Below are 16,311 nucleotides of genomic sequence, written 5' to 3'. Positions count from 1 at the left end.
TGGTTGAATTTAAGAAATAGGGTAGACCTCTTTCCAAAAGGTTAGGTTCTTTGGAATACACAGAAAATGTTAGGATTGGAAGAGACCCGGGAGGCCGTTCTAATCCAACCTGCTGCTCACCGCAGGATTTCCTATACTGAAGCTGACAGGAAAGTCTAATCTGCCCAGCCATCCACCATGATGAAGTTAGCATCAAGGAATGAAATTCAAGTTACAACCATTGGTATAAAATATCTATCTCCCTGAAACAAAACATAAGCATTTTTTTCCACAAACATTTTATTTTGAGATAGAAAAAAACATTTGAGACAAATTCTACAGAACCATAAGCCCAAATACACAATTGTGTTGGAAAATGACTTTTACATTTTAAAAAAATATTTTGTTTTTAAGAAATATCTTAATAAAATGACCTTCGTGGGTGATTCTATTTTTAATTCACCAAAAGTGAAAGTAATGGTACTTTTGACTATCCCTTGATAGACAGAATGAGCTGAAACTCTACCATTTGAAGACTATTTGAGTAGGAAAACAAGAAAAGATCATATGGCCATGAAGAATAAGGTTATTTTTGCTTTTTGCCAAGCTGCCAACTGAACTAAGACACTAGAAGGGCCATTTCAGACAGCTGCAGCAACATCGATAAACTTCCAAATTCCCAGATTTGTAAGAGCCAAATATCTTGGGTATATACATGTAACAGCTACACGTTTAACTAAAATTACAGCAATTCGAGAAACTTCCAGCCTTGAGGGCTCACAAAAACTCCTATATATATAGGAATTTTTGTGGGCCCTCAGGGCTGGAAGTTTCTCGAATTGCTGTAATTTTAGTTAAACGTGTATATATATATATTCTTGCATCATGAAAAGTTAATGGCGGTATATCCTATCTTTGCACAATCTCAGGTGTAGATAATACAGTATTAATCTGACGCTCATTGGGAGACTCAGTTCCCAGTTATTTTTTCCAAAGCACACTCAATTTCTATAATGAGAAAATATCAAAATCCTGACGCAGGTCGCAAAAGGAGCGGTTTCACTGAGGTACTTGACATTAAAAGTGCATACAAGCCAATCACTCGTTTCTGGCGGTCATCAAAAGACAACATCTAACTAGAATTCCAAGAAGTTCTACAGCCATAAATGGAAAGCATGAGCAACCTTGGGCTCAATGATCATACAAGATGTTTTTTTAAAAACACAGGAAAGCAAGACAGAAGGATTTCATACCCAGTAGATAGAAACAATTAGTGGAAGCCAACTTAGATTCTTCCAAGACTTTATGACAAAAGAGGTGATGGGAATGGTGATGCTAGGCGAGAGGACCGGAGAATTCCAAGGCTCTGTTTTTGGCCTCCATGACAATCTCTGCAGCTTTTTCCAAGCCTCATTCCAGGATGCTTTGAGCCAACCTTTTCATTCAAAGAATTTGTCACAGGCCAATGAAAGCTGCCAGGCATCAGTAAACAGTAACCACAAAAGGTTTTTATTTTGGAGGAGGCCAAAAGGGATGCAATCTGCAAATCCTTCTCTCTGAGTTAATCGATTCATGCTATTATTCCCTTCCCCCAACCAATCTATAAATTAAACGTGTGTCCCTCTAACTGTATTTTTCGTTCTCCCATACTTCCATTTAAAGAAGGAAATATGGCACTTTCCTTGGCATTTGCACTGTTAGTGATTTACAAAGATCACACCTGACCGAGGACAATGAATGTATCTTAAAAATTCAAAATAAAAAACGACAATGTCTTGCTGCTTCATTTCTCCCCAATAAAGCTTGCCAGCTTAAATTTAGAACAAGGAACAAGGAAAATCCCAGTTCTAGAACAAACAATATTAGCTATCTTCCCTGCTGAAGGTGCTATTTTTATCAAATGATAAAAAGCAACCTCTGCACAGAACTGGCACCAGCAGTCCCTAATCTCTCCATGATTTGATTGCTTCAGCCCAGAACTAAAATTCTAGTTCACAGAAGTTCCAACTTGGATCAACAGTCTCCACAGCTCTGCCAAATCACAGAATGAAAGAAAATACTCCCACAAAAGAGGTTTACAAGTCCCTGGTCTATTTATCCAGGATGCATGTAGAAGAAAACTCTTCAATAGGTGCTAGAGAGAAGTGACTTTAAAACAAGGTTCCCAATCTATTGTGATAGCAAGGCAGCATTTTCATCAAATAACCTGGTCTTGAACAGAGGACACAATGGTTTTTTTAATGTCTCAGCTATTGTATGATCTGAAAAGAAAACAAATGGCACCTGTTTTACGAGCAAGTAGCTCTGAAAGGAAATTTAAAGTCTCTCCGGCGATCAAGAGGCACCACACACCGATTACATGGTCTAGACCAGAGGTCTCCAACCTTGGCAACTTTAAGCCTGTGAACCTCAAATCCCAGAATTCCCCAGCCAGCTGCTGGCTGGGGAATTCTGGGAGTTGAAGTCCGCCAGGCTTGAAGTTGCCAAGGTTGGAGACCCCTGGTCTAGACTAGGGAAAACTAAGGCCATGGTGTGGATGATAAATATGGCACAGAATCAAAGGATAGGTCCAGATCGAAAATTGAGATCGCAGGAGGAATACAAAGATCACTTTCATTGACAGATCCAAATAAAAAATTCACCCTAGCTAATTCTTGGCTTTTAAAAAGAAAAAGAAAACTCAATATTCACTACTAAAAACAGATGCGTAATCTCCTTGTAAGTTTTATGGTCCTATATGGAAGGAGTCCTGAACAACTGTCACATGCACGCACACACTCTCACACAAGCACAAATACACTGTGGCTATGTTATTCATCTAGAAATTTCATTGCATGTCTACATATATCTGTTTAAATATACCATGTTGAAGAGTAAACATCAAAATTCATCAAAGCAGCAGCAGAAGACACATTGCTGCCCAGGGCCCCACTGGGTTTTGACATCAGGAATTTGGCCCAAGAAACACAGAGGTGAAATTTCCCACTGGGCAGCATAGAAGGAACTATGTCTTCTGATAGTAATGTGACAACTAAAGAATATTCACAGTTGAATATTTACAAAATGTATCAAGAGCTACAAATAAAAAACAACCACCACCAAGATCTATAAAGTCCCCAATAGAAGACTACTTCTCTGATCGCGCCAAACTGCAATGAGATTCAAGTTTTGGTCAACTGGAATGAAATTTCATAACTACACCAGTTCTTCATGATGAGTACCCACCCCACCCCACCCCATTACTTCCTACATTCAGGTGGAAACAGCAGATAAGATTGACCTTAAGGCAATTTTTCTCTGCTTGAGGTATCAAAGGCTGCCCAACATGGGACTTGTAAGGCAATAAAACTGGAGAGACTGGTGGGATGGGATCAAAGAGTAGCCAGAATCTAATTCAGAACAACTATCACAGCAACAACTCAAAAAGCTAGAGATTCTGCTCTGAGAATTACTTTTCTCCAACTTTTCAATGCTGAAAAGACAATTATTCTTCAATGTCTGTGAAGGATGATTTTTGGAGCTTAGCTACTTCAGTCAAACCTGACTAGCTTCACTATATATATATATATATATATAGTGAAGCTAGTCAGTTTGACTGAAGTAGCTAAGCTCCAAAAATCATCCTTCACAGACAAGCCAAGCTAGCCATATATATATATATTCCGTGTATGCTGTCTTCCCCAAGGATATCCAAATATGTTGGTCTGCAGGACTCTCATCTAGCAGAGTCTTGCTAGATGGTGAAACATGGACGAAGAAAGGTTATGCTTTCTTCTGGAGTGTCCTAGAAGGGGCAGTTGATATATATGTGGACATAACATTGAATACATGTATGTACAATATGTAATACATTTATGTAAGTATGCTTAACTATGACATAAAGTCCAACTCCAAATTGGCAGATTCTCTTGGTCAATGCCTTTAACTGAGACAAATCCATCTCCTAAATCTTAATCCAGCAATTAAGCTGCTTTTCACCAATTAATTTAGAACAATCTGAAAGGTGCCAGCGATATGATGGCATCTGGCCAGGCTTCAGCTTAAACTTTCAGGAGATTCAGGAGGCAGTGTTTGGCAAGTAGGTTGTTATTGTTTAACCAATTTCAACAACCCAACAGCCTTCCCATCTGCACTGATAGTGTGGAAGCACCAAATACTATTCACGCTCAAAGTCTATATGAGACAAGAAGAGGTTCTTTGCTGAAGGTAAAACCTAAGAGCTGCCACACAGGAGAAAAACCCACTGAAGTCACAAGAACATGGATTAGTGCTTTCCATCAGCTTTCCATGATATGATGGACATCTGAAATTCCAAAGGTCTAAGGTGGCAAGATCAGTAGTTGCACTCTACTTGTGGCTTTTTGTAAATAACCCCACGTGTTTTGCCATCCTTGCCAACTACAGGTAATGAAGATTCAGCAGAAAAGTGGGAAGATAAACCTGATGTCATAATAGAAGAAAGAAATTGAAAACAATATAGGAAGTGTTCTTCTCCAATCCCAAATATCATGGTTCTCCTTTAGATCCTTCAAGAAAGAAACCAGAATGGAGATTCAGGATACTTTCTTAGCCGGAGATCGTAGTACATCCACACCAAGCTTAAAGAAAGGGACAGCATTATAGAAAAGGAGAAGGATGAGTTTTCCATGGAACAGGGTCATGATGGATTGGTGTCCCGAAGCCCAGATTCTATACCAAGGTCCGTAGAAAGGATCAGAAATAGCCGGGCACAGCATGTTATTCAAGTTCACTTCAGTGATCTAGAAGAGCAGGAGAAAGATTGGTTTACAACAATTTGCCCTACTTTAAGAAAAGTAATAATGCCCCAACCCTTAAATATTTTATTCATTGATTTATTTCATATGTCACTCATCTCACTATCCATAGTGACTATGAACCTGAAATATGTCAGTTCTTCTTTGTCTCCTCTTGCACCCCAAACAACACCCTCAAACAGATGTAATTTTGAAGCTTTTTAGCACTCTGGAGTTTCCTCTGTTTAATATACTTAGCCAGATGGTAAACCATTTAAAATAAGAATTCTTTTCTCTTTTCTTCAAGCTACTCTTCTGTTTTTTCTTTTTACTTACCTGCTCCATTTGCATATTTTTAATAAATCCACCAACACACAACTCAAAGAAAGATCTACAATCCATATAAGTAAATTGACTTACGAGTCCCAAGATCTGTAAAAAACTGTAGTGGTAGACAAACATCAATCCAGTGGACAGCAAGGCCCACCAAAAATTCCAGGATGGCTCAGGAGTGTAGACACCTTTTAGAAAGAGAGAAAAAGAGAAAATTATTTTGGGCTATTTCAAGGTGGACACCATTCTTCCTTTAACGAAGTATCCATTTTCACCCTGAAAATCCAAGATTATTGCAATAGAAAACATAAGCTAGTAGGAATACCTCTGTTGTAGATCAGATTGAAAGCCAAAGAAGAGAACTGCAAACATTTCAAGATACCGAGAAGACCATGGCTGGCTCCTGGCTAGAAAAATTTGCATACTAATCCCGGTAGTCCTCAATTTACGACCACAGCTGAAATTTATGTTGCTAAGTAAGAAATTTGTTAATTGAGTTTGGCCCCATTTTACAATTTTTCTTGCCCCACTTGTTAAGTAATTCATGGAAGTTGTTAAATTAGTAACACGGCTGTTAAGTGAATCTGGCTTCCCCATTGACTTTGCTTGTCAGAAGGTAGCAAAAGGGGAATCACACAACCCCGGCAGACTGCAACAGTCCTAAATATGAGTCAGTTGTCAAGGATCTGAATTTTGATCACATGATTGTAGGGATGCTCAATGGCTGTAACTCAAGAATGGTCAAAAGTCACTTTTTTCAATGACATAATGTAATTTTGGTCTCTAAGTGAACTGTTGTAAGTCGAGGACTACCTGTATTTCAGCAAACCAGGACCACAGAGGTCAATGCCAGAGCAGGCATGAAAGTTACACAGCCTCATTCAGCCAGACTACGATTAGTCCTTGAATCATGATCATTTGTTTAGTGACCATTCAAATTGCAACTACAGATGATCCTGCACTTACAACCGTAATTGAGCCCAACATTTATGTTGCTGAATGAGACAGTTGTTACGGGAGTTTTGCCCCATTTTATGACTTTCTTTGCAAAGTTGTTAAGTGAATCCCTGCAGTTGTTCAGTTAGTAATACGATTGTTAAGTGGACTCTGGCTTCCCCATTGACTTTGCTTATCAGAAGGTCACAAACGGTGATCCCAGGACACAGCAACTGTCATAAATATGAGTCAGATGCCAAACATCTGAATTTTGATCCCATGCCCATTAGAATGCTACGAGCGTCATGAAGTGTGAAAAACATCAAATTTTTCAGTGCTGTTGTAACTTTGAATGGTCACTAAATGAACTGTTAAAAGTCAAGGACTACCTGTATTCATGTGAATCAGGAGGAGTGTCTATTTGAGACATTTGTGCAATCCTCCCCCGTTATTTGGACCTGTTCTGACTCAAACCTTGTTCAAATCAAAGAAACACAAAGTATATATAAAAGCAAACCTTTTTAATGTGTCTCTGTGAATTCTGTTCATTCACAGCAAAGAGTCATTCAAACTAATTGTCCTAGATAAGGTTATGAAAGGTTGCCAAGAACACAAGAGTAATTGCAGAGAAAAAGCCAAAAGTCTCTGAAAACAAACCAAAATAGACAGGACCTCCACAGGAACTTTGAGTTGAAAGAACTTCTTTGCTTCCTGCAAAGAAGCCAACCCCGAAGGCTGGCTTTTATCCCATTTGGGAGGAGCCATCACCTTGCAGTCACCCGAGTCACCCATACTACTTCAGCTGCTCTTTCCTTTGAGCAGCCCTGCGCATATGCGCGCTGAGCACAGGCACCTCAGAGTCCTCTTTGTCACTGCTGCCAGACTCCACAAGCTCCGAAGGCAGCACCCCACTCTCTGGTAGTCCTGCCCCATCCCTTCATCACTACGCAGGCCCCTCATCTTAGTCCTCACTCTCAGAGACCTGCACCTGCTGCCAGTGAACCACAACAGGACTTATGCAAATTTCCTTTAGAGGTAGTCCTCAACCTACAATCACTTGTTTAGTGACCGAAGTTTGCAGCAGCACTGAAAAAAGTGACTTTCACACTTTCATGCCTATAACCATCGCAGCATCCCCATGGTCACGTGATCAAAGTTTGGGCGCTTGGCAACTGGCATGTATAATAAGCATGATAAGTCAATGGGGGGAGCCTGATTCACTTAACAACCTCATGATTCACTTAACAATGACAGCAATTCGCTTAAGCATGGTAAAAATGGGACACACTTAATAACTGTCTTGCTTAGCAACAGAAACTCAAATTGTGGCATCAGATGTCAAGGACTACTTGTAGATCAGGGGTGTCAAACTCAAGGCCTGCGGGCTGGATCCAGCCTATGGGGTGCTTAGATCTGGCCCGCAGGGTCACCCAGGAAACAGCAAGGGACTGGCCTGCAATGCCTCTACCAGTAAAAACGGGCTCCCAAGCTCCATTTCCAGCTGCAACAGCCTCCTGCAACCCTCGGTCAAGGGAGGCTGTCACAGCCGGAAACAGAGCTCGGGAGCCTATTTTTGCTGGCAGAGCACTCTGGCCATCAGAGGAGCCCCTGATATGAGTGACGTCAAGCTGGCCATGCCCACCCCGGCACACACACCCCAGCACCACCATCTCTGAAGTCATATATAACCCTGATGCGGCCCTCAATGAAATCGAGTTTGACATCCCTGTTGTAGAGAGTAATAACAATTTGATGCATTGCTCTAGAAACAGTTAACTAGAAAGCTTGCTTGCCCCCCCCAGACATACTCTAGAAGCATCTGGTTTGATGGCAGGAGCTTTCAAACAATGCACTGTACAAGCCAAGGGAAAAAAACCCGGGCAAATTCCTGGCAACTAAGCCAGCTGGAAAAGAAATCTACATGCTTATTTTTCCAAGCATCAATGGCTCCTATTCTGAGCTTTTGAATTTCAGCTCAAAAATGCTTCCTCTTCCCTCTTTGATGCCTCTCCAGTCAGAAATTCCTTCTCTGCATACAGTGGAAAATCACTGAATGGAGACTCATCTGGGAAATGGGTAAAAAGGAAGAGTAGAGAGAAGAGAAACAGTTGGGAAGAGCTGAAATTACACTTTTTTTTTCTTCCCAGCCTAACTCAACTTTTCCAGAGCTCCTCAGCTGGCCCTTGACTTACAGCCATTTGTTTAACAACAAAAATTGCAACCATATTGAAAAATGTGACTTATGACCAATTCTTGCACTTGCACCTACTGCAGCATCCCTAGTCATGTGATCAAAATTTGGGCACTTGCAAACAGGCATTTACAAAAGTTGCAGCATCCCAGGGTCACGTGATCACCATATACACACTCACTCTCTCTATATATATATATGTGTGTGTGTGTGTGTGTGTGTGTGTCTTGTGCACACAGTGTAGCGTCTTGTGTACGATGTGTATGGCATTCAGCTTTGTTTGGGTATTTTCCCACGTCATTGTAGTTGTGCTTTTAAAGTTGTAGCAACGTTTCGGCAGAATCTCATCTGCCATCATCAGGCTTCTGTATTAATGCCAACGATGGCAGATGAGATTCTGCCGAAACGTTGCTACAACTTTAAAAGAACAACTACAATGACGTGGGAAAATACCCGAACAAAGCTGAATGCCATACATGTAAGTACCCGCGAAAACTTAAGAAAATACACACACACACACACACACACACACACATCATTTATTAGAAAGCTAAGTTTTATCTGGGTGCCTGGTCGGGGTGTGTTTGAGTTGGAGGTATCAGGGGGAGTCTGTTTGTGCCCAGGTGTTTGGCTGGCTTGTGGTGTGGAGATTTTTTTGTTTGAGAATGCAGGCTTCCAGATAATTGACAGTCTGGTGGGCTGAATAGAAGAGATGACTAGCTTCCTAACAAATGATAGCCATCCATTTACTCGGAGCCAAGCTGCACTAAAAGCCTCCAATACAGGAACGCAATGTTGCCAGCCAATCAAGATAAAAAAGCCACAAAACAGACAGAAGATATTAGAAACACCAATCAAGCAGAACACAGCAAACTCCAAGACCAATAAACACAGACCAAGTCTCCTAACCAATCGGGATGAAGAAAAAACCATTCTGGCACAGCATAGGCTAGCCCCAAATTTAAAACTGAAATGGCTGTGAAAGTCTGGCTCACAGACGAACACAATACAGAATCCTGATGATGGCAGATGAGATTCTGCCAAAACATTGCTACAACTTTAAACGCACAACTATAATGATGTGGGAAAATACCCAAACAAAGCTGAATACCATACACACACACACACACACACACACACACATATATCTCAGCCAGCTCCTGACAAGTGAGGTCAATGAGGGAAGCCAGATTTGTTTAATGTCTGCATTTCTCTAACAGCTGCAATGATTAGCTTAACAATCTATAACCCAAAAATGTGGTGAAATAGAGTGAAATTCGCTTAACAACTGCTTATTTAGCAATATAAATTTTGGTCCCAGTTGTGGTCCTTAAGTGGGGGATTATCTGCAGAAAAAGGTTAGCAAAATCTTTGGAGTTTAACTCCATCTTCTAAACCAAAACTAGAGAAACTTCAACACAGCTTAGCAGAAATCTGAATTGGGTCTCATGTGTTTGGTAAGTGATAGTTTTGATTTAAGCTTTGCTGAGACCTTAATAACAAATTTCATGCTGTTAAAATAATAAGGGCGAGGGCAATCTCAAAAGAACATCCTACCACATAAGATAGTCAACAGATCTCAAAGGAATCCATGGAAAGTGGATGAGATCCAGAGTCTGAGTTCTTGGATCTTGCCACCAAGATCCTGTTTGTTTGTTTGTTTGTTTAGAAAAATTATCTAGCTGAGGACTTATATTGCAATTTGCTCATGATAGTTATGAGAACTATGAACCACTCTACTGTTGGGAGCCTTCCCATAGATAGAACATAGAATCAAAGGGATTGCAGACAGGAGTATAAATCATTCCATTCCCCATCATCTAGTCGGACCTGAAGAAGAAGCTTCTTGGATGAGAAGCGAAACATCTTCAAAAGAAAAAGCAGAAAGTCCAGCTGCCTCTTGAAAAAAGCATCTTTGGGACAACCCTGACCTGGAGGACTGAGACGCTCCATAGACATTCTGGACAAATGGTTGTCCAGTCTCTTGTTAAGAGCCTCCAGTGTTGGAGCACCCACAACTTCTGGAGGCAAGTTGTTCCGCTGTAGGAACTTTCTCCATTCTAGATTGGATCTCTCCTTGTTAGTTTCCCTCCATTGATTCTTGTCCTGCCTTCAGGTGATTTGGACATATATTATATGGCTACCTATGTTTTGCATGTTAATCCTAGTTAATCCTAGTCACAATAACATATTCCCAGATAAGGTCATCAAGGGTTTTCATTCATTTGCGGGCTTTTTTTCTTATTTCACAACATTTTATCCCACCTTTGACAAACATTAATGGAAGGTGGAGTTCAGGGTTTGCAGGCCACCAGCAGAGGGTAGCAGAGAGTTGCAGAAACCCAAAGGAGGTGGTTTGAAAGCTCTCCTGGCCTGGCCAAGAAGTGGTTGTGATTCGGCAGCAAATGAAGAAGTCATCACGCAAAGTCAGAAGGGCCCTTTCACAAACAAGGAAACATCTACAATTTCTTGGGGGAGAGGGCAGGGCTGAATTCATTTTTTGATGACTTTCCCTTTGTCCAGAGGGCAGACAGGTAGTAATGGGTAGAAGCTTGTTTAAAAGGAGATCCAACCTAGTAGTAAGGAGAAGTTTCCTGGCAGCGAGAACAATTAAGCAGTGGAACTGCTTGCCACCAGAAGTTGTGAGTGCTCCATCTCTGGAGATTTTCTTTTTTTTTTAAAAAAAAGATTTTATTAAATTTACAATTTAAAAACACATCGACAATACATTTACAAAGTAGAAAGAAAAACGGGAAGGGGGAAAGAAGGAAAACACCTGGCCTAGCACATCGGATAAAGGCTAGTTGGGGGAAAGAGAAAGGATATAGAGGGAGAGAAGGGAAGGGAAGGGAAGGGAGAATAGGGTAGAAATACAATTAAAAATGAATGATATCTTTTTGTGACAGTCTGTAAGGATCATTTCTCTTCATCATATCCAATCTACTCCTCTTTTCCATTATGTTTAAGTTACTTTTTATCATTTACATAATTTGTCTCTGTGTAAGCCAATTATACCATGAGTCCCAGTTGTTGTAAAATGTTGAGGACTCTTTGTTCTTTAATGCTATTGTTAATTTATCCATTTCAGCACACTCACAAATTTTCTGAATAACCATTTGCTCTGAAGGTGTATGAGGTAATTTCCAACATTGAGCAAACGCTAATCTAGCTGCGGTTAGAATATGGATTATTACATATTTTGTCTTTTTGGATAAATATCTATCAGAGATCCCTAACAGGGAGAACTCTGGTTTATAGTCTATTTGTTCTTTAGTTATCTCCTCCAACCATTTTCTACTTTTTTGCCAAAATTTTTGGGTAGTTTTACAAGACCACCACGTGTGGAAAAACGTTCCTTCAGTGCTTTTGCATTTCCAACACCTTGAGCTCATGTTAGGGTTCATCTTCGCCAACCTCGAAGGGGGTAAGTGCCATCTATATAACATTTTATACATATTTTCTTTGTACGCCGCTGATTTCGTAATCTTGATGTTTCTATTCCAGATCTTTTCCCATTCTGTTAATGTAATGCTTCTTCCAATATTCCTACTCCACGTTATCATGTTCCCTTTCACTATCTCTTGCTCTAATTCTACCTCTAATAAATATTTACAAAATTTGGAGATATTCTTTTTATTTGGTCCTAATAAGATTTTATCTAAATATTGTAATTTGCTATAAATTCCAAACTCTTTGATATCCTGTTTGTATCTGCTATGGATTTGTATATATAACCACTGGTCAATTTTAAATCCCTGTTCCTGTAAGTCCTGTCGAGTTTTTAATTTTCCTAGAGGGTCTAATAAATCTTTATATTTAGTCATTTTTGTTATATCCAAATTGTTGGGATGAACCATTGCCTCCATTGTTGAAAGCCAAATCGGAATTTTTAAATAATGTTTTTTGCATATTTTTTTCCAATTAGTTAATAATGAATCTCTAATAAGGTGTCTATGAAAATACGACTGTTTAGTTTTCCCCACATCCCATAGAAATGTGTGCCACCCTCTCTGAAGATCCAGTCTTTTAACCATAATAAGTTGGCTGCCCAATAATATAATTCCCAATTTGGGAGCGCTAGCCCCCCTCTACTTTTGCATCTTGTAAAGCCTTAATATTGATTCTAGCTTTTTTCCCTTGCCAAATAAATTTAAGTGTTACCTTATTTATATCTTCAAAAAAAATTTTGGGTAATTTAATTGGGATTGTCTGGAATAAGTAAAGGAGTTTTGGTAAGATGTTCATTTTGATCGTGGCAATCCTGCCCAGTAGAGAAAGCTGCAGCTTATTCCAAGATTCTAGGTCTTTCTTAATTTGCTGTAATAGTTTATCATAATTATTCTCTTTGAGCGATTTACTATGTGGTGTTAACCATATGCCTAAATATTTGACCTTTTTTGTTGCCTGTATCCCCATGGTTTTTTCTAATTCTTTCCTCTGATTCTCTGTTAGATTTTTAGTCAGTAATTTAGTCTTATTTCTATTGATCTTTAATCCTGCTACTGAACCAAATTGTTCTAGTTCTTTTATTAGGTTATGTCCTTTTTCCATGGGTTCCTCTAGGAAGAAAACCATATCGTCTGCAAACGTCTGTAGTTTATATTCCTCTGCTTTGACTCCTTGGATTTCAGAGTTTTGTCTTATCCGCGTTAACAGTGATTCTAAAGCAAGTATAAATAGGAGGGGTGAGAGGGGGCAACCCTGTCTGACACCCTTTTCAATGTTTAATGGGCCTGTTTGTTCACCATTAATTAGTATATTGGCCTGTTGGGTATTGTAAATTGTTGTGATAATGTTCTCGAATTTAGTGCCCAGACTTATGTTATAGATTTTTTGTATTAAAAAGTGCCAATGTAGATTATCAAATGCTTTCTCCGCATCTAAAAACATGAGTGCAAATTGTTTCTCTGGATGAACTTCATAATATTCTAAGACGTCAATAATGGTTCTTAGATTATTTTTGATTTGGTGGGATGGAAGGAAACCATTTTGGTCTTCATGAATGTATAAATTTAAAACTTGTTTTACTCTATTCGCTATAATTGAGGTAAATAATTTATAGTCAGCGTTTAAAAGTGAGATTGGTCTATAATTGTTGATATATCTGGCATCTATATCCTCCTTCGGAATTAACGAAATCAATGCCCCCCTCCATGAGTCTGGCATTTTGGCTGCCAAAAGTACTTCGTTAAACACTTCCAGCATCAGTGGCCCTACTAACTCTATTGTGGCTTTGTACAATTCTATTGGAATCCCGTCTGGGCCAGGGGATTTATTATTACTTTGATTCTCCATTGCAGATTTCAACTCAGACCATGTAATATCCTTATTTAATAATTCTTTCTCTCCTTCCCCTATTGTTTTATCATTCGTATTCTCCAGATAAGTTCTTATTTTGTCTTCATTGATTTCTTCTTTTTTATATAATCTTTGAAAATAGTTTAACATAATATCTTTTTTCTTCTCAATCTCATGTTGTGGTATGCCTTTCTCGTCTATTAGTTGGTGTATCAGTCTCTTTTCTTTTTCTTTTTTAAGTTTATAAGATAGCCATCTTCCTGGTTTATTGGCGTGTTCAAAATAATTTTGTTTGGACCTTCTCAAGCTAACTTCTATTTTATCTTGTTCAATTAAATTCAGCTTATGTTTGGCTAATATTAACTGGTTTTGTATTCCTTAGATCTTAGGGGTTTTTTGTAATTGTATTTCTAAATCTTTGATTTGTTGTTGTAATACATTTTGTTGGGCATAAGTTCTCTTGTTTCTCATAACATTATAGGAAATTGTTGTACCTCTTATAATTGCTTTCATAGTATTCCAAATATTCTGTTTTGAAGTTGTTTCATTATTATTATCTTTTAGAAGATAGTTTAGCTCCTCTTTCAGCTTATTAATATACTCTTCTTCATTTACTATTTGGGTGTTGAGTGTCCATCTTTTTTTATTCCTCTCCTATCTCTCCAAATTAGCTGTATTGGGTTGTGGTCAGCCCATTCATTTGGTAGGATTTTAATTTCTTTTATTTCATTAGCCAAATCCAAATCCATCCAAGCCATATCTATTCTAGTCCAAGTCTTATGTGGATTAGAATAGTATGTAAATTGTTTCTCTTCAAGATTCTGTTCCCTCCATAAATCTTTTAAATTTAACTCTTTCATCATTTCCTTACATGCATGAAAGTTCCCTTTTCCCCTTCTTGTTTTTTCCCATATTACTATGGTCTTTTTGGTAGTCTGCAATGGAGTTAAAATCGCCAATCAAGCAAATGTTCCTTTTTTCAAAGCCTACTATTTTTTGGTGGAGGTGTTTAAAAAATTTCCCTTGGTCTTCATTTGGGGCATAGATTGCTACAAGTAAAAATGCGATGTGGTTTATCCAAACTTGTATAACCAGAGTTCTTCCTTCGGGATCCGACCAGGTTAATTCTGCCCTTACATCTTGTTTTACGTAAATTGCAATTCCTTTTTTCTTTTGTTTATCAGTCGGTGCCGTAAAAATTTTCCCTAATTTTGGACAAATTAGATGTCTTTCATCATTTTTCGAAATATGTGTTTCTTGAAGACATATTATATCTGCGTTATGTTGACTAAGTTTTGAAACTATCCTTTTTCTTTTTGATATTGAATTTAATCCATTTATATTGATGGAGAGCAACTTCTTCCCCTCCACCATTTATCTACGTCTGCTTAGATTTTTGCCTAATAATGATTCGATTCTCTTGTTGTTGTTGTTGTGGGATTTGCCCTTCTCTCCCAGGTTGTGGTTTATCACTTCCTGAAATTGGAGAAAGTCGTTCCTTTTGGGTTCTGTGATGATATCGGTCCTCCTGTGGTCTCCTTTTAAGTTCTTCTTTAGTGGATTGACCATTCGTATCCGTGAGCTGTTGATAAAAATCTTGGGCCTGTTCTATCGATTCTATTTTGATTTTCCTCTCTTTCCACGTAATTAACATCCCTTCCGGGATTAACCATTTAAATTGGATTCCTTTTTTATTTAAATCATTAGCTAGAAATTTATAATCTTGTCTTATCATCCTCACTTTCTTTGGAATTTGTTTTAAAATCATAATTTCTCTACCTTTATATGATATTGTTTCCTCCCTAGACATTTTCAAAATTAAATCCCTCAGACATCTCCTAGAGAAGCGGATATGGATTTTTCTTGGGCAGTTGTTGCGTCTGGCGTAGCTTGTGCTAACCCTATATACCTCATCAAACTCTTTAATTAGATCATCTTTTTCCTTTCCTAACCATTCAGCCAATATTACTGCCATCAAATGTTCCAATTCTTCATTTTTTGCTTCAGCCACATTCTGGAACCTTAAATACGCCATTGCTTTGTCCATCTCGAGGTGGACCAGTGAGTCTTCCGTTTCTCTAAGTACATTTTTAAATTCCTCATCCATCCTTTCAGAGTTAGTCTCCATGCGTATTGTTCTACTCTCTATATCTTTTATTTTCACTTCGTTTTTCTCCATGGCCTGCTGTAGAGACCCTATCTTACCCTCCACCTTCGATATGTCCGCTTTTATTTCAGCCTTCAGTTTCCCCATCTCATCTTTCAATTCGCTTATATCTGCTCTAGTTTCATTGTGATTTTTAATCATCATTTCTTGCATTTTAGATATAGCTTCCTGCAAGGATAATAGGGAAGTTTGCATATTAATGTTGGGGACATTAGGCTGCTTTTCCCCTGTTAAGGACTCCTCAATAGTTTTTTGAGTTGTTGGTGGGGTGGATGTCAACGTAGTCGATAGGGTCGGGGTAGCCTTCCTTCCTGTTTTTAAGGCCATAGTTGTCGTGGATGTCACCTCTCTAAGTATTTGTTTTTGTTGATGCACAATTTTAGATATATTATCCCAAATCACCATTCAGTGTTTGGGTCTTGTATTTGAAAATCTATTCGCGTATTTCAATTTAATATCTCACTCCACAGTCTTTTCCCCTATATCATAAATAGATATCTACTACAGTATTCGAGTCTATGTAATAAGAAAATTGGTCAGCAATAGTACATCAATTAACACTTTAAGGAATTAATCTTAAATGTCTTAAGTAGTCTAAATAATTTATAAATAGTTTATATCAACAGAGTTTATCCCTCTTTACTATTAATACT

General features: G+C 38.6%; 2 protein-coding genes across 6 annotated transcripts in view; one reads left to right on the top strand and one right to left on the bottom strand.

The window, feature by feature from the left end:
* Positions 1–16,311, top strand: part of CHRDL1 (chordin like 1) — a 271,500-nt gene that overhangs the window by 248,668 nt on the left and 6,521 nt on the right. The window lies entirely within an intron of this gene.
* Positions 1,795–16,311, bottom strand: part of TMEM164 (transmembrane protein 164) — a 72,055-nt gene continuing 57,538 nt past the window's right edge. For 4 of the 5 annotated variants that reach the window (XM_087940835.1, XM_026703142.2, XM_087940834.1 and 1 more), the window contains 2 exons: positions 5,154–5,254; positions 3,596–4,739 (listed from right to left, as the gene is read on the bottom strand). In XM_087940835.1, the coding sequence (XP_087796961.1) occupies positions 4,533–4,739; positions 5,154–5,254 (308 nt within the window). In that variant the 3' untranslated portion in view covers positions 3,596–4,532. Of the gene's footprint in view, positions 3,562–3,595; positions 4,740–5,153; positions 5,255–16,311 lie in introns of those variants that run through there. The other variant, XR_015745020.1, reaches the window with a different exon arrangement.

This window comes from Pseudonaja textilis, chromosome 12 (assembly GCF_049901715.1).
Source record: "Pseudonaja textilis isolate UNSWEBS1 chromosome 12, rPseTex1.2, whole genome shotgun sequence".
Taxonomy (NCBI): Eukaryota; Metazoa; Chordata; class Lepidosauria; order Squamata; family Elapidae; genus Pseudonaja; species Pseudonaja textilis.
The sequence above is the reverse complement of the archived record's forward strand: the minus strand, read 5'-3'. Positions and strand labels throughout refer to the sequence as shown.